Source organism: Bos grunniens, chromosome 4 (genome assembly GCF_055505025.1).
Source record: "Bos grunniens cultivar Pamir isolate PY7600 chromosome 4, Bosgru_T2T1.0, whole genome shotgun sequence".
NCBI classification, from domain to species: Eukaryota; Metazoa; Chordata; class Mammalia; order Artiodactyla; family Bovidae; genus Bos; species Bos grunniens.
This window is the reverse complement of record NC_141168.1, coordinates 37,784,034-37,810,589: the sequence shown is the minus strand read 5'-3', so window position 1 is coordinate 37,810,589 and position 26,556 is coordinate 37,784,034. Positions and strand designations below refer to the sequence as shown.

Genomic DNA, 26,556 nt, shown 5'->3' with positions numbered 1-26,556 from the left:
AATAATGCAAAATTGCAGCAACATAGGTATACCTAGAGATTATCATACTAAGTGAAGTAAGTGAGAAAGACAAATACCATATGATATCACTTAAATGTAGAATCTAAAATATGGCAAAAATGAACATATGTGTAAAACAGACTCATAGACAGAACATGCTTCTTCCATTGAAAGAGGCTCAGGGGGAAGCAGTGACCAGCTCACTGGGGCTAGGGGAGAGTGTCCTGGCCTGCATTCTGGGACTGCAGTAGGCTCAGCTGTTAAGCCTTTCCATGGTTTCCAAGAACAAAGAAACCTCTTAATGAAGAAATTAAGTTGGTCTTAACAGCTAACCAGAAGGGCCCTGAGGATGCCTCAGCCAAGTACTTTGGGGAAATGGTAATGTCTCAGAGTCCCTTGTTGATGAAGAGCTTGTGAAATGAATCCTCATTTTATAGCTGATATTATCAGAGTACCTGACAGCAGATAATATCACAATTCAGAGCCTGGTACTCTTTGTGGGTGTATATTTTACTGCTGACAACACCAGTTTTTTGTAAGTCGAGGTTATAGTCAGAATGTGTTCTTCCAGTAGAATGAGCGCCAGATTTGTTCATTCACTAGTTTGTTAATCTGCTTATCCGTTCGCTCATTCATTCATGGAATATTTACTGCATCGCCTGTTCTGTGCCAACTGCTATTAGGTGCTGAGTCTGTTCTTGTGAACTAGCCAAAGGCAGTTCCTGCTTTGATAGAATCTCTGATTTCATAAATAAGAATCAGTATATGATAAGTGGCATCAAAACTACTGAACATGTTTTTTTTTAAATTAAATACATCCTTGTTGATTTGATTTCTGAGTTCTCAAAGGAAATAAAATCGTAGAAAATCATAGATGTTTGTCTAGTCATTCTAAATAAGGTGTTTCTTACTAGTACTGTGCCAATTATTTTCCTAAATAATCATTGGAATAAACAAGCTGTGTATCAGGAAGCAATTTAAAGATAGAAGAATGGGGAGTCTTGTTTTTGCTAAATGTATTCAAGGTTCAGTGCTTTTAATAGAAATTTCTGTATGAATAATAAGAATAAAACAAGCTCTAAGAAATAAACAAGCAAATTCAAATGGGCAATAGATAAAGGAACAAAAGAGGATTAACTCAGCTTTCATTAATGGACGATAATTTAAAAGCAGGTGAGATGCTAGCTCTTTCCCAGCACATTTACAAAAGTTTTGTGTCAAGGGCCTAGAAGGTGCCTGCATAGGGAAGTGGGTCAGCAGCGCCCGTCAAAGCTGCTTTTCTCTGTACCTTTCACCCAGCGTTTACAGTCAAGAAGCTTATTCTGAGGAAACAGTAAGCTGGACACAGAGTTAATTTCATAGATCTTCATTAGGGTTTTGTTTAGTATAGTGAAAAATCGGTGCAAATAAAACAATAACCACCAATCAGTTTCAGCTGGGCGTCCACCATGGCTCAGCAGGTAAAGAATCCGCTTGCAATACAGGAAACACAGGAGATGCAGGATCAGTCCCTGAGTCGGGAAGATCCCCTGGAAGAGGAAATGGCAACCCGCTCCAGTATTTGCCCTAAAAAATCCCATGGATAGAGGATCCTGGTGGGCTGTAGTCCACACGGTTGCAAAGAGTCAGACATGACTGAATGACTAATCACAACTTCAGCTACCTCCCCCTTCCCCATCTGCACCCACCTATTTAAATCTGATCCTTCTTCATGGCAGCCTGTTTGTCCTCTCAAGCAGATGTTTGCAGCTGGCCCATCCTACCCTCTTCTCTTAGTTCCTTCAGCTGTTTCTGTCCAAAGCTGCTGAGTTTTGGTATTTAGTCTTGTGTGGCCGTTTGTATTAATGTGAACATTCACATGTTGTTTTGAAATCTGCTTCTTTCTCTCAGCAGTATGAATGAAGCATATGTTCATTATAAACTTCTCTATCTCAAAACCTTTACAAAGTACATATCTAAAACACAAATTCTTGGGGCAGTGATTCTAGAATCACTGGTTCTGAACCAGCAGCATCAGTATCACATAGAACTTGTTAGAAGTTCATCACAGACCTGAGGTTCCCTAGTGACTCAGATGGTAGAGTTTGCCTGCAGTGCAGGAGACCTGGGTTTGATCGCTGGGTTGGGAAGATCCCCTGGAAAAGGGAATGACAACCCACTCCAGTATTCTTGCCTGAAGAATTCCAATGACAGAGGAGCCTGGCGGCTACAGTGCATGGGGTCACACAGAGTCGAACACAACTGAGCAACACACACACACACACACACACACACACACACACACCCCTCAGACCTATTAGATTGGAAATAAATCTGTAAGTGATCTTGATGCACATAAAAGTGTGAGAAATGTTTCTTTGGGTATTAACCAGATATCAGGAAAGACTGTGTTCTATACCAAAAGATGGTATCCATTCATTAACGGATCAGGAAAGGTTGGACCTACTTTGGGTTAAGTATTTTTATTTAATCTAGTGTTACTCAAAATTATGTAAAGAAAATCTGTTTTTTAATATATGTAATAGCCATTAAAAACACAGTTTTGCTGATTGGGCTTTCTCTTCTTTCCTCTTTGTATTTCCACATGGTAGACGAGTTGGATTTTATGTCAATACTTTCAAAAATGTCTCCAGCCTAGAAGCCAAGTTTCATAAGGAAATCGCAGTGGTGAGTAATGATGATTATTTTTCCATATGGAATATAAAGTAAATGAACATTTATTCTGGAAGCAAATGCAATGGCACACATTAGGCAAAGAATTTACTCTCTTTCATGTTTCTTTTAATAGTGTGTTTTGACTCTCAGTGATATTTCTACATTGTTTTGTAGTGACCACATGTTTCTATAAATCTGGTTCAATTTGTACTTTCATGAACCCCTACCTACTTGTTACAATCATACAATATTTTTTATTTTTTCAGGCAGTTTTTAAAGTTGGATTTTCAAGTCTTTAGGCTGAGGAAAAATTGGTCTCCAAATAGATAGTCAGCATTTGTGTCATTGAGTAATATTTTCTTAGTTCAACAGGGTGGTTGTATCACTTTATCTCTAATAGAATGAATGTAAATAATAAGTGTGTGTTTTCTCCTCTATATTCTAGTTTACATATATGTTAATTTGTGTTTGTGGCCTTACAGTTTTGACATGCATTTAAATTGGACCCAATTCAGACATTAAATTATTCTGAGACCATCCATGCTATCATAAGTTTCTTGATGTTTCAATAAACAATTCCTTCCTGGGGGCAGTAGCCTGAATTTGCAGCAGAATGACTTAAAATTAACAGACAAGTGACATCTGTCTTCCTAGCTTTGCCACAAACTGTATGAAGTGATGACAAAACTGGGCGACCAGCATGCTGACAAGGCCTTCACCATTCAAGGAGCTCCCAGGTAGGCCATGTTCATGAAAGCCAAGTTCATCTGTGTATACCTTTAAGGCCAAAATTGTTGCAATTTCTACAGCCTATACCAGCATCTTTTACTCATCCTACAAAGATCTAAAATCAAGGAATTTTTCCATCCAGAGGCTGATACCAGAACTTAGTTCTGTGCTTTTACATTGACTCTTAGCCTTCAGATATATCCTCATGGACTTTTGTCACTACAGAGTGCTATCTACCTCTTTTTGCTTTCCAGCTATAATGTCAACTTCTTGCATACAAATTCTAGTTGTGCACTTGTTACTTTATTTGGAGAGGAAGAGAATTCCCTAAACCTACAACAGTTAGTCTTGTTATTTATTGGGTTGGCCAAAAAGCTCGTTCAGGTTTTTCTATTACCATATTATGGATTTTTCTATAACATCATATATTACGAACTTTTTGGCCAACCCAATATATTGGTGTTGATACCTTTAATGAATCCTTTTTGGGAGAGGCAAAAGGAAGTAAGTGAGACCTCACCATCATCTTCCCCCCTAACTTGACCTCGCAAACACTTCATTGTTTGGGTTTTGTTGAACGTTGGTTTGTTTTTATTTTGAGTGTGCCTGTCAGATGTACCAAAGGCTCAGTGATCTGTAGATGAATAGTCTACAGTGCCAGGGTTTGAATTCACAGCATCTTACTCTTATGATTTGGGAATCCCTTTTATCCATCCTTCTCAGGCGTTATGTACTCAGGCTAGTGAGGCTTGGGTTGGAATTCAGAGGACTCAAATTTCAGTTTTCTGACTCTGCAGTTAATTTGCTCTGCCTTCCTGGAGGAAGTTCAATAACCTTTCTGGATAAAGGGCTCATTTAAAAAATCAATAGAAATAAAAATATGCTATTGAACTAAACAACTTGTAAGGAAATAACACAGTCCTGACAGTCTATGATTTTCGATCCATCGATGGATACCCGCATACCCATGCATTTATAAAAACACAGTGCTCTTACACAGGCACTGCCACCTCCATGTATTAGTGTTTGGAACCTCCTGGAGACAGGTAATTTTCTCATTTGATGCTATTTGGTCTAGATATACATGTAGTCCCTACCCTGGCTGCTATACTAAGTGAGCATTAAGTATATTGTCTTAGAACATGGCCTAAAAGAAGACAGGAAAGGGACAGAACTATTGTGTCCAAACTGAACGAAATGTAATAAGAATATCACAATGACATTTGGGTGATTTAGGAAGGAAGTACATGGGGAAAGGTGGCTCCCTTATACAGAGATGAAGGGACAATGGATGCATGTATATGTAAGGCTGAGCTGCATCGCAGTTCACCTGAAACTACCACAGCGTTATCTGCTGTGAAAGTGAAAGTCGCTCAGTTGTGTCTGACTCTTTGTGACTCCATGAACCATTCAGTCCATGGAATTCTCCAGGCCAGAATACTGGAGTGGGAACCTTTCCCTTCTCCAGGGGATCTTCCCAAACCAGGGAACGAACCCAGGTCTCCCGCATTGCAGGCAGATTTTTTACCAACTGAGCCACAAGGGAAGCCCATTATCTGCTATACCCCAATACAAAATAAAAAGTTTAAGGTTTTGAGGGGGGGAAAAGGTATTTGGAAATTTCGTTGCTGCTGAATCAGATACAATGAAGAGAAAATGGGGCCACGACTGCTTAACAAATGTTCTTCATTTTTTTCAACATTCCTCTGCAGAACGAGGTGGTGAGTGAGCTCAGAGGGGCCTCCATTAGGCATAGATTGGTGGCCGTGCTTCCCAGGGGAGACCATGATTGGCAAGGTTCCAATCATGTGTGTGTCCGTGTCCTGTCCACGGGACCCATTCCCTTGGCCTGTTGAATCTGTAGACCCTCCTGCTGTGTACGTGCTCATTTATTTGGGGGTACAGACTTGTTCTTTCAATCTGTAGAGTTTAGAAATTCTTAGAGAGTAGGATGTGTCCCCAGTGGTGGATTAACCATTGCATTTGGGCTGATCACGAGCATCTGGCCTGGGGCCAGGAGCATGATGGGCTGTCAGTAAACATTACACACTCTCATCCGTCACATAATTCGTTTGCACATGTCTGAATTGAGTTATTGTGCTGTAAGGTGTAGAAAGCGAGACAATGAATTAATTTCTAAATATTATCAGAAAGCACGCCTACCAAATCTTAATGAACATTGTCCTGGGGATGCCTTTTAATAGCCAATTTATCACTTGGTGGGGCAGGGTAGGTTTTGCTATAGATTATGCCATAGCAAGTTTCTCTTATAAATCAAAAGTGAAATTAGTTCAATTAATTCAGCTTATGTTTGGAAGATTCTTGCAGAGCTATTTGGCTCAGTGGAAAGAATAGGAGTTCAAATTAGTAAGGCCTGAATTTGGATCCACGAAATTTTCCAGTGACATTAGGGATTTTTTATCCTCTCTGTGCCCCACTTTACTTAAGTGTAAAGTGGAGACAATAATGCACTGGGTCTTGTGATCGGTGGAGGTAACATAGGAATGGGATCTTGCAGACAGGGACAATGAATGGCACCAGTTATTGCATCACCGTTACTAATAACCAGGATGAACAGGAAGAGGGAATAGATAACCAATAGTGCCTGTCATGCCTGAGAGTTCTGTGAGAAGGAAGGCCCCTGAGAAATAAGGACCACTCTGTAGAGAGCGCCTTGCTTACCCTCTGTGTTCATTCAGCGACTCGGGTCCTCTCCGTATTGCAAAGACGCCTTCGCCACCTGAGGAGGCTTCACCCATCCCGAGCCCGACCGCAAGTCCCAATCACACGTTGGCACCTGCATCTCCTGCACCAGTCCGACCTCGGTCACCCTCACAGGTAGGAAGACATCACGTGTATGAGGTGGACCGGAAGAACCCAGGCTGAGCTGACCCCACCTGGGATAAGCCCATGGGGCGCAGTCATTGACAAGAGTTTTCAGTGTGAGCCTTGGCCATTGGGATCATCACTAAGGAATAAACTTCCCTTTTTTTACTCAGACTTTTATGTTTCCTCACATACCCTCTGCTTCAGTGGGTTGAGACATCTCTTTCCATGATCTCAACTTCCTGAGGCTCGCATGATCTCGTCTTCTCAGCATCTTGCACTTTTAAGGCTCTGTTGAATCCTGCCTTCTCCACGTGGCCTCCCTCCTGTTAGTCTTTAGGTAACACCTGGAGCAAGAACGGCCATGATGTTTATGTCAGTTCACTTTTTGTTTTTTGTATCACCCGTGGCATATTGTGCACGCACTCAGCAAAAATGATGGAACAAGTGATTGAAAGAAACAGAAAGGGCCAAGCAAAGGCAAATGTAGAGAAAAACAGCCACCCTCATTATCCCTTCTTTTGGAGAAAATGAAATTCCAATGGGGAAACTTAAACTGTCTAATCCAGCTCAAGCTTTCTTGTGTATGGTTGAAACTAAAGATTGTTTCGAAAAAATGTGAATAATGGATAGAGCTCTAAAGTGCGTATTTGTTGTTTATTCGCGAAGTCATGTCTGATTCTTGTGCGACCCCATGGACTGTAGCCAGCCAGCCTCCACTCTCCGTGGGATTTCCCAGACGAGAATACTAGAATGGGTTGCCATTCCCTTCTCTGGGGGATCTTCCTGACCCAGGGATCAAACCTGAGTCTCCTGCACTGGAGACTGAATCTTTACTTGATTTTATTGGCAGGCAGATTCTTTACTGCTGAGCTGCCTTTCCAAAATACTGGAGTGCAGAGTGAGGTGTATGCTGCCCACAGTGGTCTCACTGACTAGTGAAATCTTGTTAGATTTTAGTTCTAGAATTCTAATGTGCTGCTGAAGTGAGAAATCATTTGCTGTTGACTTTGGAGAAGGTATGGCATTAATTTGGGCTTCCTAGGTGGTACTAGTGGTTAAGAACCTGCCTGCAAATATAGGAGATGTAAGAGACGTGGGTTAAATCCCTCGGTCGGGAAGATCCCCTGGAGGAGGGCATGGCAACCCACTTCAGTATTCTTGCCTGAAGAATCCCCATAGACAGAGGAGGCTGGCTGGCTACAGTCCATAGGGTCACACAGTCGAACACGACTGGAGCGACTTAACCCGCACGCACGCACGCATGGCCTTATTTTAACTTGAGAGGCACAGGTACGTGGCCCCGCAGTGCTGTGATATAGCGCTTGTGTTAAGATGGATGGAGTCTTGTGGCCTGAATTTTCCTCATTGGACCATTACTTGTCACACCAGCTACAAGCAGGCATTCTTTGCCTGAATCAAGTGGGCTGATTTCTCAGTGCAGACCAGAATTTGAATCAGGGATCAATCTCATCCCCTGGCTCTGTTCCCAAGACAGTTCTGCATGTCTCCCATGCCATCTCCCACTGAATTAAACCCTGTTTGTTTGTGTGTGATGTTTCTTAGACAAGGAAAGGGCCTCCTGTCCCACCTCTTCCTAAAGTCACCCCAACGAAGGAGCTACAGCAGGAGAACATCATCAGTTTCTTCGAGGACAACTTTGTTCCTGAAATCAGTGTGACCACACCTTCCCAGGTGAGCACCTGGAACAGAGCTGGGATGTCCATGGATGCTCCATGGCAGAGGGACTCTCAGGGCTCAGCTCTGGAGAAGGTGGCAGATGTGAGAGCCAATGGTGAAATTTAGTTGTTATTCAGGTTTGCTTTAATTACCTGATGTATCTGAAGGATTCTCAAGTGACAGATGTACAGTATTTGAAAAGACTTCTTCTTTCCATTTTTAGGAGCTATGCATCATTACTATAGAAAGTTGGAAAATACTAAAAAGTGTAAAGTGAAGAATTTTAATAAGCTCTTAAATCATAGCGCTCTGACATAGCCACTGGTGCATTTAGGTTTGTGTGCTGTGTGTGTTTAGTCGCTCAGTTGTGTCTGACTCTGTGCAACTCCATGGATTGTAACCTTGCCAGGCTCCCCTGTCCATAGGATCCTCCAGGCAAGAATACTGGAGTGGGTTGCCATGCCCCACTCCAGGGGATCTTCTCAACCCAGGGATCGAACCCAGGTCTCCCTCATTGCAGGTGAATTCTTTACCATTTGAGCCACCAGAGGTTTATTTTGTTTTAATTTTTTCTAAGTATATGTCAAATTTTGCAGCACAAAATTCAGATTGTATTGTTGCATATTCCTGACTTTTCTGTTTAATCTTATTGAGCATTTTTTTTTCATGTTATAATATTGTCTTTTACAAAAAAATCAAAGTTTGACCAGAATATTTTATCAGATGAATGTAACCAACCCCTGATGGTGGTCACACTTCCACTTTTTTGTTACTTTATCAGCACCTTGGTGATATCAATATATATTAATACAGAAGTGTTAAATGTTAGTTACTCAGTTGTGTCTGACTCTGCAACTCCATGGACTGTAGCCCACCAGGCTCCTCTGTCCATAGAATTCTCCAGGCAAGAATACTGGAGTGGGGTGCAGTTTCTTTCTCCAGGGGATCTTCCTGACCTAGGGATCAAACCCAGGTCTCCTGCATTGCAGGCAAATTCTTTACTCTCTGAGCCACCAGGGAATCCCTGGTGTATATTAATACATATTTGCACCTTTTATTATTTTTTCATATTGCTTCTTAGTAGAGAATAGGAAAATAAAATTCAGAGAGGTGAATATTAGGTCTTTTGACCTTTACTAGGTGTAAATGGATCCATTTACATGACTTGGCAAAGGAAACCACCTGTGTTCCCCCTAGTTTCAAAGACACCTGGATGTGTGTACCCATTTATAGCTACCCTCGATGTTATACCTACACCTGTCCCAGCTTGGTTGTCCTTTGCCTCAAGGATAATCTTGACTTAGTTGTTCCTCATGTCATCAAAGCCATCTCTTTGTTAAGAGTGAATGTCCCCAGAGATCATGCCAATACCATTTCCTCCTGGTATTCTCACAGTCAGAAATAATTTTAACATTTTGCAAGGGGTGCAAACATAACATTGTAATTCCTGAGTACACAAATAACAGCTCTATGTCCAACATCCCAGTTACAATTGCATCCTATCAATAACAGAAATCATGTACTAAAAACAGGGGGTTCAGAAAATAAAAACTTAAAAGTAGTGCAGTGGTACACCATAATGTCTCGTCTCTCTCTAGAGGGTGTTCATGGATCAGTGCAATGCCATTTGCTATTGTTTTCATTCTCCTGTTGTTTGTAGGAGATTTGAATTTGGTAAGCTATTAGGGCTTGAAATGTGATTTAGTAGCTCCTTTGAGGGGAGAAGGCAATGGCAGCCCACTCCAGTACTCTTGCCTGAAGAATCCCAGGGACGGGGGAGCCTTGTGGGCTGCCGTCTGTGGGGTCGCCCAGAGTCAGACACGACTGAAGTGACTTAGCAGCAGCAGCAGCAACTCCTTTGAGGAAAGGGAATTGCATGTTTATCAGTGCATGGACCAGTAATATCTGTGGATACACAGATGCCACCAGGGTAGTGGTTTTAGAGCCAAATAATCTTACCCAGCATCCACCGTGGCCCTGGCACCAAACTGGAGCAGTTTTCACGTCCAAGTTGTTCTGTGCCTTTGTACTTCTAACAGCTTGTTCTGTTTTTAGCTTCATTAGTTTTAAAGTGAGAGTGTTTTAGAGTGATAAGACCCTTACTGAAGTTGCTGTCACCTGGACCCCTCAAGAGCACCCTCTCAATTCCATCTCCAATAAAGAATATGGTCACCCAGAAGCCGTGTGTGCTTAGCTAAGGACATCTCCATGTAGCAGCCAAGGCCACTGAAGTAGAGAAAATGTAACAAGAAGACTAGTTCTGAAGTAAAGATGGGGTTCAAAGATGTTCTTTCTTTGACAGTGTTTTTTTTATTTGCAGTTTGCTGGCTTACATAAGGGTCCTTCACAGTGGGGGGAAGAAAAAGAATCAAAGCACTTTAAAAAAATACAGATGCCAGAAGAGGTGCCTAAGTCCTTCTAAGAGGGTTAACTTTGGCTGGTGCTGTTGAGTGAGAGAGATTGATGAGCAAAATCAAGAGTTAGGGGAGAGGGTGAGGAGGCACTTGTCAAACCTGAAATGTCTCCAGCTGTGGCTGCTGCAGTGACAATCAGCTGATAGCGGCCCCATCCTTGCCCCAGCTTGGCTAGCCTGTGTTCAGGCTCCCAGGCTGTTGGAATGGAAAGGAAAGGCATCCCCCCACTAGCACCTTTTCTAACTTACTGGCTGGGTCAAGTCCACCAGTGTGCCAGGGGACTGTGAAGGAAGTAACCCCCAGAGACATTATGGGGGTGCACTTCGGGGGATTTGTCTTGATATATATTGTTTTCTTTTAATCTGGGGAGGAGGCAGAAAAGGGTTTCTATCTTTTTTTTCTGGATCTAAGTGCCAACATGGCTATAGCAGGTGAACCCCAGTGTATTTGATGGGGTAAAATGATGGAAATGAGTCGAAGCATTTCCATTGACTCAGTGGCTGTGAGTCTTACGTACCATGTTAAGAGCAAGGGTAAAGCAAGGATTTATATTTTAGTCTGCTTGCTCCCTTATTGAAGGATATAATCTAGCTTTATTTAATTTTATTTATTTTTTCTTTATAAAAGTATATTTGATTTACAGTGTTGTATTAATTTCTGGTGTATAGCAAAGTGATTCATGTGTGTGTGTGTGTGTGTGTGTGTGTGTGTGTGTGTTAGTCGCTTAGTTGTGTCCAACTGTACGCGATCCCAAGGACCTTAGCCTACCAGGCTCCTCCATCCATGGGATTTCCCAGGCAAGACTACTCGAGTGGGTTACCATTTCCTTTACATACATATATTTAATATATATATATAGTATATATATTCCTTCATATATATACTATATATATTTATATATATGTTTTATTTTAATATTTTTAAATGTTTAATAAGTCATTTTAGATTTAACAAATAGGTTTGCGTCCTCAGTTTGCTATTTTTATCATTTGCTTAATGGGGAGGAAAAGCATTTGTATGAATCCCACCCAGAAGTTCAAGATGTAATGAATGAAACATCCCTTGTCTCTAATGGATGTATTTCGTACACCCTGCTTCATCAGAGTGATAATTCTCTCTTGAGTGTGTCCTGGGGTTGGAAACAGAAATCCATCAGGTCTACAGAGCCCTCTAATGGCCTAAACCTTAACTGTAGCATGTGGATTCTGGAAATATGTATATTTCCTAAAATCTTCCCTGGAAATAGCCATATTTATGTACAGGGACTTGCCTGCTTGTCTAGACCACAAGGCTGATTTTGGTTTTTTGGTTCTGTGTTTACAGAAATGGACCTGCCACAGGACATACCCACCTCTCCCTATTTTTAACTCCTAGTGACTTAAGTTAAAAAAGACATCCTTTGTGTGTGTGTGTGTGTGAGTCTGCGCACACCTGCATTATTCTTTGAAAACAGCATTTTCCATCTAGTCCCCTGAGATCCCCTTGGTCATTGGAGGCTTGGAGGGCTGCATCTCCTTTTGCTTTTTCACAGTGAAAAAGCAAAAATGTTCAGGCTCTGAGAACTTCCGTGACAAAATCCCTATTTACTTTCTTTAAATCAGAGTTTCTCAAGTAATCTCTCATTCTCCCCCAACCAGATACTCTAAGGAAGTGGATATTTGGTAAACATTTTTAAAAGGAAGATTGAAAAGGTATTATGTCCCTTGAAACCAAATTGTGGCAAAAAAAAATATGATTTTAACAGGAAATCAAGACCAAAATAACACAATCATGTATATACATATATATATGTGTGTGTGTGTAAACATATATGTGTATATAAGCACACACACATGTGTGTGTGTGCTTCCCTGGTGGCTCAGTCATTAAAGAATCCACCTGCAATGCAGGAGACCCGGTTCTATCCCTGTGTTGGGAAGATCCCCTGGAGAAGGACATAGCAACCCACTCCAGTATTCTTGCTGGAGAATCCCCATGGACAGAGGAGCCTGGCAGGCTACAGTTCATGTGGTCACAAAGAGTTGGACACGACTGAGCATCTAAGCACAGCACAGCACATATATATGTATATACATGATTGTGTTTTTTGGTCTTGATCGCCTGTTAAACTGTTAAAAAGTTTTTAACTGCTTTTTATACAGGTGGTCAGGGGGCTCTCCATATAAACAGTCTGAGTCACATGACATGAGCATACCAGCAGCATCCTGGTGGCCAGTCTCATGGGATCCCCTGAGTGAAATGACATGCTGGCCAGCAGGAACAGTCTGCTCACCAGCCACCTTCTTGGAAGCAGGACTGGCCACCAAGTTTCAAGACAATCTGGTGGTTTATGAGTCCCAGATTCCTGGGGCATTTGGTGGACCCTCCCTGTGGAGTTAGGGTGGGACAGTGCTCCAAAGAGGAAAGACGGGGGCCATGCCCATGCAGATCCTAGCCCAGGGGTGTTCTGCTCTGATGGCACTGCTGGTTCCCACCACCAGTGTGTGCATGCATACTCGGTCACTTCAGTTGTGTCCATCTCTTTGTGACCCTATGGACTGTAGCCCAGGAGGGTCCTCTGTCCACGGGATTCCACAGGCAAGAATACTGGATGGGTTACCATGCCCTCCTCCAGGAGATCTTCCCAACCCAAGGATAGAATCCGAGTCTCCTGCATCTCCTGCACTGCAGGTGTATTCTTTACCACTGAGCCACAGGGGAAGCCCCACCCCCCACATACACAACCAGAGAATGACCTAAAAAATTTCAAGGAAGGTGCTCAGAAGTGCAGGGACCCCTTAAGAGGCAGGGCTAGGGGAGCAGGGTTCCTTCTTGCTTATTTTCCTGTCAATTCGCAGTGAGGAAGAAAAGATGGCTTGTTTGAGGATTTTTTTCACAGCAGATACCCCAACTATTTGGCCTAAATCTATTCTCAGCGTATTTTGTCTCTTTGATATAGCTTTCCCATTTACATATCCAGAAGGATTATCTTCTGAACATTCTAGCTTATTCCTCCAAGCCCTCCTGTCACCCTGCTGTGCTAAAAAGCAAGACATCAGCACAGCCTTTAAGTTGTGTGACTGTTGGGATCAAGTCAGTGCTATGTATTTATTTATTTACGTAAGGCTGCATCTTACATTTTAAGTTCATGAAATCTTCCTATCTTGCCTAGTAAATCAAATCAAAATAAAATTTTCGGCTTGCAAAATACATTCACAAGATGGCTCTTTTTCACCTGTTCTGATGGGGCCAGCCTGAAATTATTTACATGTGCGCCACTCACTTCCTGGGTATCTGTAACCTGCTTTTAAATACCACGCTGGCTATTCAGTTCAATATAGCAAATTTCTGGACCAGCTGCTTCTTCTTTCAGTGGCTATTTATTTCAAAGTAAACACATTAACATTCTTTGAGGACAAGGAATGAATAAGATGAAAATTGGAGGAAAAAATTGGTGCCTTTCAACACCAGAGTCAGTCAGTATGGGTTGAAATTTATTTCTTTACATATGGCGGTACAGTAGTTGAAGAATCTAGCTTTATTCTACTTAATTGCCTTTGTACCTTTGTGGAAAATGAGTTGTCCATCTGTGTATGGTTCTGTTTCTGGGCTCTGTGGTTTTCCTTTGATCCTTTTACCTACCTTTGTGCTAGGACCGCACTATCTTGATGACTGCCTCTTTATACTGTCTTGAAACCAGAGAGGGTTAGTCCTTCAACTTTGTTATTCTTTTTCAGAATTGTTGTGGCTATTCTAGGTTCTTTGAGTTTCCATATGAATTTTAGAGTCACTTTGTAAGTTTCTACAAACTTCCAGGACAATGGATTTGATTTCTAGGGCAGTTGTAATAAAGCACCACAAATTGGGTGGCTTAAAACAACAGGCATTTATTCTCTTGCAGTTCTGAGGCTAGAAGTCCAAGATCAGAGTGTCAGCAGAGCCATATTCCCTCTGAAGGCACTAGGGGAGGGTTCTTAAATGCCTGTCAATTTCTGATGGTTGCTGGAAATCCTTGGTGTTCCTTGGTGTGTAGACCCAGCATCCCACTCTCTGCCTGTCATCACACTGCATTTTCCCTGTGTGTCTCTGTACTCTGTGTCTTCACATGGCGTTGTCCTTGTGTCTGAGTATCCAAAATTTCCTCCTCTTATACGGACGCCAGTCATTGAATTAAGGCCCATCCTAATCCAGTGTGACCTTATATTAATTTCATCACATCTGCAAAGACCCTGTTGCCAAATAAGGTCACATTCAGAGGTTCCTGATGGATGTGAATTTTACAGGGGACTAAGAGGGCATGATATTCAACCCAGTACAAATGATTGGTTATTGCATTGATTCTATAGATCAATTTGGGGAGCACTAAAGTCTTAATATTCGTTGGAAGGACTGATGCTGAAGCTCCAATACTTTGGCCATTACAAAAGACCCTGATGCTGGGAAAGATTGAGGGCAGGAAGAAAAGGGGGTGACAGAGGATGAGATGGTTGGATAGCTTCACAAACTCAATGGACATGAATTTGAGCAAGCTCCAGGGGATCATGAAGGACAGGGGAACCTACCGTGCTATAGTTCATGGGTTTGCAGAGAGCTGGACATGACTTAGGGAGTGACCAACAACAATGACATCTTAATAATATTGAATTGTCTGACCTATAAATACAGTATATGTGTATATATATATATATAACTTTCTATGAAGATCTCTATTTTTGCCATGATTTGTTATGTTTAGTGTACAGGCATTTCACATCATTTGTTGTGTTTATCCCTAAGTATTTCATGCTTTTAGTGCTACTATACATAGTATTTTAAAATGTTCAGTTTCTGGGTTTTTATACTATTAAATATAAATATAACTGATTTTTATGTGTTGACGCTAACATGCAAAGTGTTGCTTTCAATCTTGTTAAACTCAGTATTAGAGCCTTAGCCTTTTTGTAGAGTTCATTGGATTATCTATATAGGCGATCATATCTTATGTGAATAAAGATAGTATTAGTTCTTCCTTCATAGTCTGCATGCTTTTTAATGTGAATTAGGTAAAATTGGGTCATAGTGTTGCCTTTATCTTCTATAACCTTATTTAATTTCTGTTTGTTCTACTATTGAAAGTTCCTCTGCAAAATTAAACATATTTCTATTTCATTTTGTTGTTTTCTTGGCTCTGGTTTCTTAAATTTTGAAACTGTAATTGAATGCACAAATGTTTAGGAATTGGCTTCTTTTTATTTCAGGAAATGACCTTCTTTATCCCTGCTTATACTCTTTGATTTGAAATCTACTTTGTTTGTTGTTAAATGTAACTATTCCAGCTTTCTTTTTGTTAGGTTAGTGTGTTTGTCTTTTTCTCTCCTTTTACTTTTAATCTATTTGTGTGTACATATTTGAAGTTAGTTTCCTGTAGACAGTGTCTAGTTGTCTTGATTTTTTAAATTCAGTCTGACAGTCTCTGTCTTTCATTATATTATTTAGAGCATTTTCATTCAAGGTGATTGTTCATATGGTGAAGTAAAATCTAGCACCTTGATCATTTTTTGTCCTGTTTTAGTCCTTCTTCTTCATTTATCTGCCTTATTTTGAATTAATTTATCATTTTTATTATTCTCATTTCTTTTTTTTTATTAGCTATACTTAACTGTTTTGTTATTTTAATGGTTGCTTTAGAACATAAATAACTTGTAACAGTCTACCCTCAAACAGTAGTATTCTATTTAGGGTATGGTATAAAAACCTTACAATAGTATATTTATATTTCTTCCTTTCTGATTTTTGTGCTATTTTGTCATCGAGTTTACTTTTTAATGTGAAGTAATTTCACATTACTTTGTTATTATTTTTGTTTAAGCAATCAATTACTTTTTAAGAAGATTTAAATAATAGCCGAAGTCATATATACTTGCCCACGTATTCCTATTCCTGATCCTCTTCATTTCTTTAAGTGGATCTGTATTTCTATCTGGTATCATTTCTTCTGCCTAAAAAATGTTCTTTCACGCAAATTCTAATACAGATCTGATGGTGATAAATTCTTTCTGCTTTTGCATGCCTGAAAAAAACTCTCCATCTCATTTTTGTGTTTTAAAAATATTTTCAAGAGGCACAAAATTCTAGCTTCTTCCTCTTAGTACTTCAAAGATATTGATTCACTATCTTTTTGCTTTCAGTATTTCTGATGATAAATCTACTATTACTTTTATGTCATTCCTTGTAACTAACATGTCTTTTTTTCTGGCCACTTTTAAGAATTTCTCTTTAACTCTAGTGTTGAGAGATTAGTTATGATGGGCTCAGATCTACTCCATGTGTGTCTCATCCTCTTTGGCCGGTGGCTGGACAAAGCTTGTACTTTTCATGAATGGCAGGAATCTGAGAAAAGGAAGTCAACCATTCAAGTACATTTCAATCCTTTGCTTGCATTATGTTCACTAACATCCCTTGGCCAAAACATGACACACGGTCACCCCCAAGTCACAGGATAAGGAAGTAAACTCCATCTATCGTGAGGTCAAGGCAAAGCTCGGCATAAGGATTATGCTCACATTGTACACCTATACTGGAAGAAGTCCAGTACCTTAATTGTAAACTTCAGCTGTCCCCAGCAAAAGCTGCCTCATGAAGTATAGCACAGAAGATTATTATCGTTGGTAGTGTTTCCCTTGGGTGTCTTCCCTCTCTGTGGTCTCCACACCTAGTCTCCTTTCTTAGATGCACATTCCAGGTCACCTCTTTCAGACTTTCAGTGGTAAAACAGTAGTTGACATCAAGCTCCCAGAAAGCTTTAAGAATGTTGGGACCTCATCAGATCGACTCCAGTGGTGATGCAGGTGTAAGGAATAAGAAAAGATTAATTCTCTTCTGTTATGTTAGGGGAAATTACATGTCACTGTTTTGACACGTAGTGACAGCACTGTGAGTACCTCAGTGCTCTTTTATAAAGGGATAATGCATAAACAGGCAACCCTTTTCCCACTCTTTTTGTAGCTCTATTAAATTACTATTTGATATGAGTGCCTTAAGGGATAACTCTCAAGATGAAGTAAGCAAAACCAAATAGATATCAAGCCCAAAGTAGCCAGTTACACCTTTTGAAGGCAGCCAAACTGGTATAGTGGATATTTAATGACAATAATTTTACACAGATCAACATTGTTACTAATAGCAGTTACTAATAGCAGGCTTCCATTTCCATTTTGAATATTTTCAGAATACTATGTTTAGTGTATTTGTTGTATTTATTGTTCATGGTAATCTTTTCTAGATATTATACTCTCATTTTGTGCATGAAGAGATGGAGGCTCAAAGAAGCTGAATTAACTGCCCAGCAAATGTAGCAAGTGGCAAAATTGGGGTGCAAACCCAGATTTATTTCAAAGTCAAAGCATATCTCAGTTTAGTATAATGTTTTTTTTTTTTTTTTAACCCTTGATCTCTAAATTCCCATTTAAGCTTCCTTAAGGGGCTCTTCCTCAGGCACTGATGGACATATTTGTGTGGCTCAATTTTTATGGAGAACTTGCAGATATCAGGGGTCCCTAAGATGTGGAAACGGGTCTCTGCAGCAGCCTGGAATAGCATTGGCGTCAAAGGACGGTGGAAAACCTGGTACAGCCTGTTCTACTCATCCCTGAATGGGAAAATGATGCCATCTGGTCCTTGATTTTTTTTAAGGATTAGCAGTGCCCATCGGAGAAGGCGATGGCACCCCACTCCAGTACTCTTGCCTGGAAAATCCCATGGACGGAGGAGCCTGGTAGGCTGCAGTCCATGGAGTCACTAAGAGTCGGACACGACTGAGCGACTTCACTTTCACTTTTCACTTTCAAGCATTGGAGAAGGAAATGACAACCCACTCCAGTGTTCTTGCCTGGAGAATCAGTCCCATGGACGGGTAGCCTGGTGGGCTGCCGTCTCTGGGGTCGCACAGAGTTGGACGACTGAAGTGACTTAGCAGCAGCAGCGGTGCCCATAAAATGTGCTTTGGGGGAAGATAGTAAAGTAATTCTTTAAAGACAACAAAGTACATTAACACAAGTTATTGCTCAGATGTATCAAGTTCATAGAGCAGTGCCTAGAGCATTCTAAGTGTAATGTGTGTTTGCAAAATCATAAAAATATAATTTGTACCAATATACAATTGATGAAAAAAAAACTGCAAATTTTTAATAGGGGCTGAGGGAATCAATTGACAGTTTTATTGTTATAATTATTAAAGAAAGAGGGATCTCAGAAGAACATTATCTGTGTTAATTTTAAAAGTATATATGAAGAATAACTGTGCTACTGAATAGATAACTCAAGACAATATGCAGGATGTATAAGCAGATTTCCTCCTACAGTGAGTATGGATATCCTAAAAAAAAAAGTATTATCTGTAATGCCCTTAAGGTTTTCATACATTTCTAAATTTCTAAGTTTTATATCTATGATCAACATTAATTAAAACAACTCCTGTTTCTTAAATTTTTTTCTCCATACATCTCTATTCTTATATAATACTATATCCATTGTTGTTATCTTTCAATTTCTAGGCAACAGATGGTCTATATTAGGCTTATATCAAATAACAAACACATGTACCTCGAATCATGTGGAAACTGACCTCAGTTCTCCCACTGTGGTATAGTTTATGAGGGCTGACCATCCCTGTGTAGCCCAAGCCCGAGTTAGACCAACTTCAAGCCCATGCTATATCCTGATCTCACAATAAATGTGTATTGGTGGGTATAGTAGTGAACATAGGTACCTTCTATAATAAATGAACTAACATTAGTTCAGTATTATATATTTTTTGCTATTATTATAGCAAGACTTTCATTCTCTCTTTGGCTTGCTTTCTTTCTAATCTAAGAATGTTATTGGTGTAGGAGCTCATTTTTCAGTGGATACTGGGGCGTATGTTTTTCTCTCTTTCATTCCCTCATGAATGCAGTTGAGACAAACAATATTATGGATGAAGAATGGATGATATGATAACTGAATCCAGGGATGGGGGAGAGGCAGGTGGGATGAGGTCACTATAGATATTGACACCTTCCTTTTTAAAAATTTTTTTAAAAATTTTATTTTATTTTTAAACTTTACAATATTGTATTGGTTTTGCCAAATATCAAAATGAATCCGCCACAGAGGATGCTAATAGATGGAGAAATATACCATGTTCATGGATTGGAAGAATCAGTATAGTGAAAATTAGTATACTACCCAAAGCAATTTATAGATTCAATGCAATCCCTATCAAGCTACCAACGGTATTCTTCACAGAGCTAGAACAAATAATTTCACAATTTGTATGGAAATACGAAAAACCTCGAATAGCCAAAGCTATCTTGAGAAAGAAGAATGGAACTGGAGGAATCAACCTACCTGACTTCAGGCTCTACTACAAAGCCACAGTCATCAAGACAGTATGGTACTGGCACAAAGACAGAAATATAGATCAATGGAACAAAATAGAAAGCCCAGAGATAAATCCACGCACATATGGACACCTTATCTTTGACAAAGGAGGCAAGAATATACAATGGATTAAAGACAATCTCTTTAACAAGTGGTGCTGGGAAAACTGGTCAACCACTTGTAAAAGAATGAAACTAGAGCACTTTCTAACACCATATACAAAAATAAATTCAAAATGGATTAAAGATCTAACGTAAGACCAGAAAATATAAAACTCCTAGAGGAGAACATAGGCAAAACATTCTCTGACATACATCACAGCAGGATCCTTTATGACCCACCTCCCAGAATATTGGAAATAAAAGACACCTTCCTTTTTAAATCTTAGCTTCCCAGGGGGCATCACAGCAGTGAAATGATGTGATTACATCATTTCCAAGTCTTAGATCATTTTATTTACTTGGTTCTCTGTAAATTTTGACTTGAGTTTTATGAGCTGGCAGAGAAGGAGATTCCTTGGATCTTGCTGGCTTTAGGATACATTTCTCAAAAATTCTATTTGTTGCCTGAACTTGGAACTAAACAAAGAATAAGGATTGGAGCCTGGGCAATGTACCTGAGCAACTTGGCCAGGGTTGGCTATTTCCGCCTCTCATCATATAAAACTCTGGGAGCCCGTGGATGAGCCAACTAAATGGTAAATTATCAAAGCATGCTTTGGGAATATCAAATAAATTCGAGGATTATGCATGGATTAGGTCATGAAATCTGATCAGATTCAAGCTCATACATACTTTATTTTATTTCAACAGAATGAAATCCCTGAGGTGAAGAAAGAAGAGACCTTGCTGGATCTGGACTTTGATCCTTTCAAGCCTGATGTGACCCCTGCAGGTTCTGCTGGAGTGACCCACTCACCCATGTCACAGGTATCAAGTGGATTTTTTGATGGTTGGGGCTGATAATTTATAACCTTTAGTAAAGCTCAGTAAGGCATTTCCCTGATCCCTCTCCCTTTCACATGACTATTTCTTTTCACCTGACAAACATATCCTAATGGGAAGGAAGGATAGAGAGAGGACATGATCGATGTCAATTATTCTCAACCTCCCCTACTGTTAGCTTTCTCTACCCACAGAGTTGGGATAACACACATTCCAGTTTGCAGGAATCATCCATCTCAGAGTTACCCATAGTTCCACATTTGTACTCTGAAGTGTCCAGGCTTGGATTATACATTCTATGACTTCCCTAAGTAAGACTCTTCCTCTTGGCTTGGGGTTTAATCTTCTTACTGTTTTCTCTACTGTTTTTCCTCATACTTTGTAAATTAAGTCATTTGGCCATCACCATGAGATTTTGTCCAAACAGGAATCTTCTTCAGTCTTGATAGTTCTGAACTTGATGCTGATACTCATGATGCCTATGTGGTCTTTGTTTTTAATTTATTTATTTTAATTGGAGTATAATTGCTTTACAAAATTATGTTAGTTTCTGCTGTACAACAATGTGAATCACTATACATATACAAAAATCCCCTTCCTCTTTAGCCTCCCCTCCATGCCCACCCCACATCCCACCAGTCTAGGCCATCACAGAGCACCAATCTGAGCTCCCTGTGCTATACAGCAGCTTCCCACTAGCTGTCTGTTTTACCAATGGCAGTGTATACATGTCAATGCTGCGCTCAATTGGTCCCACTCTCTGATGTTTACACGATCTTGATGATAACTTGATGCAGAGTTAGCCTTGCTTATCCATGCTTACCCATGTCCACAACTTCCTCACTCTCAACATTCTTCCCATTTCAGTAGTTATTATGATCATAATGTCTGTCAGGGGGATACTGGTAAAGTAAAAGTAAAGTGAAGTCACTCAGTCGTGTCTGACTCTTTGTGACCCCATGGATTGCAGCCTACCAGGCTCTTCCATCCATGGGATTTTCCAGGCAAGAATACTGGAGCGGTTTGCTATTTCTTTCTCCAGGGGATCTTCCCAACTCAGGGATCAAACCCAGGTCTCCCACATTGTAAGCAGACGCTTTACTGTCTGAGCCACCAGGGAAGGTCCAGAGGGATACTGGTAGTGGGTGCTGAAATGACCTGTGGGTAATTTATCTGGAATATAGTTACTTTACAGTCGTCTATGCTAATGGAAGGAAGTTAACTCAAAATATTTGCTACCCAGAAATTGTTTATGTCAGTATTTTTGATGTGGTTGGGGCCTCACATTTGAGTCTGGGAAAATCCAAGGATGCTAGAATATAACTTCAGATTAATTAATCAAAGTGTAGTGCAAAACTCAACTTAGATATTGAGACCCAATTCAACTTCTTGGTCTTGAGGCCTACTTGATACCTGATGGTAAATCACTGGGACACAGACAGCTAACTGTGACCTCCAGTAAATAAAGCATCTCTCTAATCCACACTTTGTTCAGAATGTGATCGGATTTATGCAAGCCTCCATGTTGTGATATTAAAGCAATAAAAATCTGAGATGTCAGTAAAGCAGGCGATTGAGTAGATTAGATGCTGGTCTGAAAGGTATTTAGCAAAAAAAAAAAATGGGTTTCTTAGATGAATGTTTTAGGAAGTTTTATTAAAATTCCCTTTTAGGATATTCATGACATGCCTTAGAATATTCAGTTCAGTTCAGTTGCTCAGTCGTGTCTGACTCTTTGTAACCCCATGGACTGCAGCACACCAGGCCTCCCTGTTCATCACCAACTCCCGGAGCTTGCTCAAACTCATGTCCATCGAGTCAGTGATGCCATCCAACCATTTCATCCTCTGTCGTCCCCTTCTCCTCCTGCCTTCAATCTTTCCCAGCATCAGGGTCTTTTCCAGTGAGTCAGTTCTTCACATCAGTTGGCCAAAGTATTGGAGTTTCAGCTATAGCATCAGTCCTTCCAATGAATTTTCAGGACTGATTTCCTTTAGGAGTGACTGGTTTCATCTCCTTGCAGACCAAGGGACTCTCAAGAGTCTTCTCCAACACCACAGTTCAAAAGCATCAATTCTTCAGTGCTCAGCTTTCTTTATAGTCCAACTCTCACATCCATGCATGACTACTGGAAAAAGCATAGCTTTGACTAGATGGACCTTTGTTGGCAAAGTAATGTCTCTGCTTTTTAATATGCTGTCTAGGTTGGTCATAGCTTTTCTTTCAAGAATATTAAAGGCTGCAAAAAGTCCTGCACTTGTAATTAGCCTCTAATTAAAATACATAAATTAAAAAAAACTATTTAGATTTGTTTAAATTAGTTTCTCAAATTTGTTTGACCTCAGAAATGTGTTCCAATGAAACGTTCTTAGCATTCATGGGAGTGGTCCCTAAAACTCACTTTGGGAAATGCTAATGTGGTCATTGTCAGCAAGTTTGAGGGTTCTATCTTGTTGATCAAGCAAGGTAGAACGTGAATGTACGTATCATTCAGAATATCTCCTTGGCAGAGCTTTCTCATTGGATAGACAGCCAGCAGAATTCAAGGGACTTCTGCCTTCTCCAACATTCACTATGTTAGTGGCAGGAGGAAAGTTTCCACAGTGGATGCTGTGATGATCAGGGGATGAGATGCCATACCATTTCAAGCTGCAAGTTTGACTCAAGAGAGGAATCTCTTTTCTATCAAGTCATGGTTAAATGAATTCATGAATCACAGAATTTAAGACTAAGAGATTTTTTTTCAGAATTAAACAACAAAAAATGACCTGGGTTAAATATTCAGAGGTCTTAGTCTCTGGCAGAAATTCATTACTGCCATCAGGGCAAGCTGTATGTGCCCTTCTGCTCTTCCCTCGGGTCAGGTGATAAACTGCTCTGGCTTCCCAGTGGCCGTAATTGAGTCACCTCACTGCAGCATTGACCTGTGATCCAACTCTAGTCACATAGCTCATCCTTGGTGAAGAAGAAAAGTCTTAGGCTGGGATGACAAAAATCACAGAGCTGTTAGATTTTGCTACCTTCTGTCTCCTTGACTCAACGTGATATCCCTTCCCCATCGCCTGATCCTGTGTTTTAAATTGCTGTTCTTTCTGCTCACAGAGCACCTCACCCTGTGATCTCTGCAGTGTCCACATGAGTTAACATGTCCTTTCATGATCGTAAGGAGTGATAAACATGACGTTTCACATTGCTGCCTTCCTTCAGAGAAAATGCCTGTGCTTTCTGCATTAAGCAGAGATGAGTAGGAGCTTTTAGGAGCTGTGATTCTTAAAGGGCTGTGAAGCAAGAAAACATAAACCATCTAGAAAACCAGAAAATGCATGTAGGGTGCAGAAGGACTCTGTGTACCAGTAACTGGCTTTCAGTTGTCATGTCATTCTACAAGTGAGTGCTAATCGAGAGACTGACCAGGCTGCCTAGAGCTGCAGGGGAGGGGGACATTAGAGGAGGCCCAGACCAGCCTGAGGGGGTTTTCAGTTGGAACCACAGGGCCTGTCTTCTGTAGTACAGAACCCTGTAATCCCATCTGGAAACTGTCATATTTTTCAGATGAAAGTGTCAGGCTCTCTAATTTTCTGTGCACATTTAGAGATTCAAAACAAGAAAACCAACATGGATGTAGTCTAGTCACAAAGGCATGAACAGAAAACGATGTGGCTTTAGCAGTAATTCTCGGTCACGAAGGAATTAAGAAAGAGAGGTCTCCTCCACTGTTTACACACAGTGGAAGTCCTTTCAACCATTTGGATTTATTCCCCAGGATCAATAAGTTTCATAATTAAAATGCCAGGAATAAGTGTAATTCAGCCACATGTCTTAGGGGGCACTCTGCTAATTTGCATGATGGCCAATTAATTGAGCTGTGTGTTGTCTGATTCAACATATTGAAGAATTGCTTTTCTGGAGGTCATTTACCATCAAACAGGTCATCCTCTTTAATTTGATAGGGGAGTGGGGTAGAATAAATAGCATTTTGAAGTGACTAGGATCTGCATTTCCTCAAAGAAGTGATAAACTCTAATATCTGGACACCTTGTTTACTTCACTTTAATTGTGTGTGTATGTGTGTGTGTATTAATGTAAGTCCATTCATCATACTTTGGATATAGATTTCACTCACAGAGTGAAAAACAGATTGACACATGTGGATATTTTCAATAATCTACATTAAATATAAGAATGTAAAATTTAAAATTTGGTTCTGTTATACTTGCACATTTCAACTCCCAATACCACATATGACTAGTGGCTGCCATATTGGACAGCATGGACATGGAACATTTTGTCACCAAAGAAAATTATATTGGGCAGTGCTGTACTAAACGTTTCTAAAATGTTTATGATTCTGTTTCAAGAACTTATATCACCTCCGTATTTTTTACATGCTTGAGGTTTATCTGCTGATGGTTTTTTTTTTGTTTGTTTGTTTGTTTGCTTTCAGACATTGCCCTGGGACCTATGGACGGTAAGAGAACTCTTATTTTAATGTATCTGGATGGCTAGATATTGGGAACCTTGTTATATTTTATCTATTATGGAAAGAAGACCCAGACATTTTTGATGACAATCATCAGCTCCCTGATGATTTCTAAGCATTTATCTGCACCCAGAAACAGTGGCGAGGAAAAGAGTAAATACCAGACTCTTGGGTGAGCAAGAATTCAGTGTTGTGCCCCTTCATGCATCTTCTTTGATTATCGGTGGCCAGAGGAAATGTTGTAGTAAAGGGCATATATATTTGTTACTGCTTATAGAATACATGAAAAGTATGGATGAGAAAATGTAAATGACAAGCTATTCCACACAGGGAACCATTAAAACTTAAAAAATTTTTTTTTGCCATGAGGCATGTAAGATCCTAGTTCCCAGACCAGGGATTGAACCTGAATCCCTTGCAGTGGAAGCGAGGAGTCTTAACCACTGGACAAACAGGGGAGTCCCCAGGGAACGCTTTTTTTTCATTATTATTTTCACTGAAGCTTAGTCACAGAGGATTTGAGCTTTAGAGCCAGACATCCCTGGATGTGAGTCTACACTGCAGTTACTATAACAACATGACTTTCAGCAAGTTCTGAAACTCTTGAAGCCTCAGTTTTTTCTCATCTGTAAAATAAGGGTTATGACACCTACCTCAGAGAATTGTGTGAGGATTAAAGGAGATAATATTTGTAGAGTATTTAGCTCAGTATCTGTCATGTATTGATACAAAGTCTATATTACTGCTGATGTTATTTATTCAGCTAATCTGATGTGCAAGGGTGAACATTTCCAAAATTGAGAATTGAGACTAAAGCACAGTTTGGTGGTGGCAACATCTGTGAAATTAAGAAAATAACTGCACCCATATGAAGCCCCATTTCTCTTGCGTTTGGGCCCTTTTCTCCCCTGTCTTAGAAGAGCCCTGGGTCACGTGATCTTAAGAGCTCAACTTGAGTTTAATGTTTTCTTCTCTTTTAATGAGACAGCAACAAGAAAGTTGGGTAGATCTAACTATTCATGAGCCTGGTCTTCTGAAGTGACATTGCTCCTTTCTTCCCTTAAAACAGAAAGATGACTATTCCCTTCCCTTCCTCAGGAGATTGAAGCATCATGGAAGGCTCTCAAGAAAAGGGCTAAAAAATTTCTGCATGAAAACATCTTTTATAGGGAGGTGGTTTTACTTGGATATTCACAAAAAGGGCTGACATTCAGAACATTGGGATTCTATAACCATAAAATGTTTTTGTTGATTTTAGAAAGTGACAGGGGCTAGCTTCATGTTTCAACTGTGTAGTCTTCACAATAGTGAAACAAAACTCATTTCTATTGCAAAACAAATTGCAAAACTTAATCTTAAACCAGTAAAAGTCAAAGTCTTCAACGGTATGTTGATTTTGGTCAGTGTGAGATTTTAATGTGCTAGGAAATTTTCTTTTCTTGTCTTATGA

General features: G+C 40.1%; 1 protein-coding gene across 2 annotated transcripts in view; it reads left to right on the top strand.

Moving 5' to 3' along the window:
• Positions 1 to 26,556, top strand: part of AMPH (amphiphysin) — a 215,109-nt gene that overhangs the window by 143,999 nt on the left and 44,554 nt on the right. For both annotated transcript variants that reach the window (XM_086398398.1, XM_086398397.1), the window contains exons 8-13: positions 2,592 to 2,667; positions 3,310 to 3,392; positions 6,084 to 6,222; positions 7,777 to 7,905; positions 20,495 to 20,611; positions 25,071 to 25,094. In XM_086398398.1, coding sequence (XP_086254524.1) covers positions 2,592 to 2,667; positions 3,310 to 3,392; positions 6,084 to 6,222; positions 7,777 to 7,905; positions 20,495 to 20,611; positions 25,071 to 25,094 — 568 coding nt within the window. The remainder of the gene's footprint in view (positions 1 to 2,591; positions 2,668 to 3,309; positions 3,393 to 6,083; positions 6,223 to 7,776; positions 7,906 to 20,494; positions 20,612 to 25,070; positions 25,095 to 26,556) is intronic.